The 4,254-nt window shown below is 40.9% G+C and overlaps 1 protein-coding gene across 1 annotated transcript in view; it reads right to left on the reverse strand.

Moving 5' to 3' along the window:
* si:dkey-103j14.5 (isoaspartyl peptidase/L-asparaginase) overlaps positions 1-1,845 on the reverse strand; it is an 8,511-nt gene extending 6,666 nt beyond the window's left edge. The window contains exons 1-2 of the mRNA XM_037693747.1: positions 1,797-1,845; positions 1,523-1,693 (exon numbers count right to left, since the gene is read on the reverse strand). Coding sequence (XP_037549675.1) covers positions 1,523-1,693; positions 1,797-1,845 — 220 coding nt within the window. The remainder of the gene's footprint in view (positions 1-1,522; positions 1,694-1,796) is intronic.
* Between the last annotated feature and the right edge of the window lie 2,409 nt (positions 1,846-4,254).

Raw genomic sequence — 4,254 nt, forward strand, 5'->3', positions numbered from 1 at the left:
TTTTTTTTCCCAGTGGCAGCCGCACATCTCATGCTTCACATGTCCGAAGCATCCCTCTTCTTTTAACGACAATCCGTAAACGTCTAGTTACCGAGGAGACAGCAGCTGGAGGTTTTGAGGGGAATGTTGTCCCATGATGGAGAATTATAGCTTTTTCAACAATCCTGGCTCTTCTTTTCCTTCTTTTTCAGAGCGTACCAAATGTTTCCAGTTAGTGGGAGGTCTGGACTGCAGGCAGACCAGTTCAGCACCCAGAATCTTCTCCTACATGCAGCCGTCATGGATGCAGCATCGTCTTACAGATATTTGAAAGACCCTCCCTGAAAAAGAAGTCGTCTGAGCAGAAGCAAGTTGTTCTAAAAACCTGTATTGATATTTCATTTCCAGTTGTGCAAGCTGCCATTGCCATAACTAATGCACCTCCATATCATCAGAGAGGCAGGCCTTTGAACTAATAAACCGGATAGACTCAGTTATTTATTTTTTTGTACGTCTGTGTTTACAGCCAATGATTTGTGGAAGTGTATCCGTTCATGCAGCGATTTCGTAACAGAATTAGACGTTTTATTGCAGTGGCTCCCGAGGGCGCAAACATCACAAACATAGAATTTTACCAGTCAACCTTGCCCTTTGAGGTTTCTCCAGATTCTTGAAATATTTTGATGAAGGCCAGTATCTGTGATACTCGGGCATACAGAGTATACCCACTAGAAAAGCTTAAGAATTTCAGTATAACCACTTAAAAGTGCCCAAAAATACATATTCCACACGTGTCATTGATACGTGAAACAGCAGTTAAACGCTTCCGTAACAATCTATCCGTTTGCAGCGCTTCACTTCGATACAGTTTTATAAATTCTATAAAACGTTTTTAATACAAAGCCAACTGTTGTACAAAGCTTGCTGTTTATTTATTTAAATATAAGCATCAGAGAAATTTGGAAATGTTCAATACGCTTAAAAATCAAAATAAATTGACGATTACATTGTACTAACCAGTGTACTTTGGTTTCTAAGCCCAGTACACCCACTACAAAAATGTAGACTACCCCACTGATGAAGTCACATGATTGTATATGTAAAGTTATCCCAGTTTTTAATCGAGGAGCTTTAACTGTGCCACTCTTCTCTTAGACTGGTGAACCTCTGCCCATCTTTACTTCCTCTCTAAAATGCTCTTTTTACACCCTGTGCTTTTATCGACTTGTAAACCTAAATTGCTGCAAAAATCTCCACAAGTTGTTTCTCACTCGATTCAGTGCTAACATTAACTTTGTTGTTTTTTTCCTGTGCACAGAAATGATATTGCAGCTTCATGTGAAAACTCGTTTTTTTTTTTTTGTTTGTTTTTTTCTTTCCTTCCCCTCGTGCGTAAAAAGTCATTTTCTGCTGTGAACTTGTAGCAGCAGGACATCTCTGGACAAGTGCGTTTCCGCTCACAGGTGAGCCTCCTCCAGCCCCCCCCCCCCCCCCCCTCCTCTCCTCCTCCACGCCATCCCCAGAATGCGACCAATAATGTTGCCGAGGGGCGGGGAGGAGCGCGGGCTGCGGACCCTGTGGCGCGCAGAGGAGGAGAGGCGGCAGAGGCGGAGGAGATGGACTCGCACCTCTGAGTCACGGCTCAGTTCTCCAGTCAGCATCACCAGGAAGGAGCGGACGTTTGTGACGGGGTTTAGTTTGCTTCCAAGTGTCTCTGCTCAGACAGACAGACAGACAGACAGACAGACAGACAGACTGCGCTGCAGCCGCCAGGGCGCAGGAGGTTGAGTTGCATTCCGACGCTGCGCGCTGCCGACGTCTCACCTGCTCCGCTGGAGGAAGAGGCTCCTTCTCATCATCATGCATCCGGAGAAGTGCTTACCTGAGCTGGTGGCTGAGAAAAACAGCTTGGACCCGTCGTTTGTCCATGCAGCCCGCCTGCTTGCAGAAGGTAACCCTCCCCCCTTACAATTAAAACATCTTGTTCTTCTGTTCTCTTTTGCTCTTTGTTTCCCTGAAAGCGCCGTCGCCTTGGATGTTGGAGTGCGCTGACTTTAGTTCAGTTTCCATCAGCACACATCCTTCACTTTCACCGCTTTCCTGGTTGTTGAAGGCCACTTTTCTTCCGTTCCTGCCCCAACTCGGAGCTGAAATGTTGTGAGCACTGAAAGTGAAAGAGTTTAAAATCCCACAGTCCTGCTCTCCGAGTCTGGCTGCCAGAAAATGAAGTGAACAGAAATGACATGAGAATATACACAGAAATACTTTGGCTTGGCGTCGTTTTATTTGTGCAGCTTAGCTGTGCTTTCAGATTAAAACTGAAAGTGATCAGGAAAGTTGATTTAAATAAAATCAATTTTCTTATACACAATAAGTGAAAACTTTTTCTAACAGAAACAACTTTACACTGAACATCCTGAACTATATCAAGTGGTGCAGTTAGAAAAAGCTCTGGTTTTGCACGTGTTCATATAATGCAGGTACACATAGAATGTAAACAAAGCCCTTTAATCTGTGCACTTTACTCAACACATCTCAGCATAAATAAAAACTAATCCATCAGAATCGTTGAACTTCATGACCCCAGATGTCTCTTCCATCATAGTAAAGTTCCTCATAAAAAATAAAGTACTTGGACTTGAATTTGTTTTTAGTCCCTTTAGCTGTTTTTATAAGTAAACAAGCACATGCTGTAATTAATAGCCATACATAAAGTTTGTATATTTTGAATTTAAGGACATATTAACTACCATTATAAAGAAAAGAATAACATATTTTGTTTTTTTTATTCATTATTTTCTGTGCTTTGTTTTTGACTGGTCTTCCTGACATTGTAATGAGGACCTTGAATATTTCAGTTAACACACCTATATAGAGATCGTCTGGTGAATTTTTGAAGTGATGTTCTGTCACATTATCAGCTGTGAAGCGCATCAGTTATTATTATTATTATTTTGCAGTACAGTGTGGCCGTCGGCTTTTTCATCCTTAAGGCAACATTTATGTTTGCAGCTGTAAGAACTATAGAAGCTGCATCATTTGCATCACATCTTATTGCTACATTATCAAAAGTCTCAGTCATTGTGAATAATGACACAGGAAATGCAAGTCCTTTAATCAGCAAATTTATGCTACAGAAGTAAATTATGTGTGGTACAAATCATTACTATATAATGGCAAATGACCTGCTTTTGTAATGGCTAAATGAATGAATGGATTAAATTATACTATTCAGTTCAATTCAGTTTATTTATATAGAGTCAAGTCACAACAGAAGTCATCTCAGGACACCGAACAGAAACATTCATATACATAAAAAGTAAGTTGACATTAATTATTTGAGGAGCACACTGCTTCATTGCAGACTCATCTTGAGCAAGCATGACGGCGACAGTGGAAAGTAAAAACTCCCTGATGAGGAAGAAACCTTTAGCAGAACCAGGCTCAGGACAAGTGACCTGCTTCAACTGGCTGGGTTTGAGAGGAACAGATACACAATGGCAGGTCAAGAATCACATGTTAAGATAGAAATAATGTCAAATGAAAACTAATCAGTTGTAACAATTCATTTTAAGAAATGAGGCCAGTTTGTCCTCCAGTAGTCGAAGCCTGTGGCAGCATAACAAACCAACCCTAACTATAGGATTTATCAAAAAGGAAAGTCTTAATCCCAGTCTTTAAACTGGACAATGTGTCAGCCTCACGAACAGAAACTGGAAGTTGGTTCCACAAGAAGAGCCTGATATTTGAAAGATCTTCCTCACATTCTGCTCTTGGAAACTCAAGGAACCGCAAGTAAACCTGCAGTCTGAGAGCGAAGTGCTCTGTTAGAAAAACGTGGAACAATAAGATCTGTAATATAAGATGGAGCTAGGCTGTTGAGGGCTTTGTAGGTTAGAAGTAAGATGTTGACTTAAAATCTGGACTTGACAAAGAACCAATGGACAGAAGCTAAAACTGGATACTACGATAAATACTGTTGAAGAAAAACAAATAACCAAACCAATCTAAAATAAATATAAAATTCCCTAATTTGTTAAAAGCAAGCTCAAACTATAACTAAATTATTCCAAGGGGAGCGGATTGAAACTGTGTTTTTCCCTCATGAATAAATGATTTTCGACCGATTTGACGTCTTTAAAAGAAAAAGCAGTAAGTCACAGTGTTAGATTAATGTGCTGCAACCGGACAGGGTGTTTGTGGTCTGATGCTCGGGCTCCTTTGAGCTTTCCCGTTGAAATGTGTTGATGAGACACCTGACAGCACCACGTTTGA

The sequence above is a fragment of the Nematolebias whitei genome, chromosome 1, assembly GCF_014905685.2.
Source record: "Nematolebias whitei isolate Nwh7 chromosome 1, NemWhi1, whole genome shotgun sequence".
NCBI classification, from domain to species: Eukaryota; Metazoa; Chordata; class Actinopteri; order Cyprinodontiformes; family Rivulidae; genus Nematolebias; species Nematolebias whitei.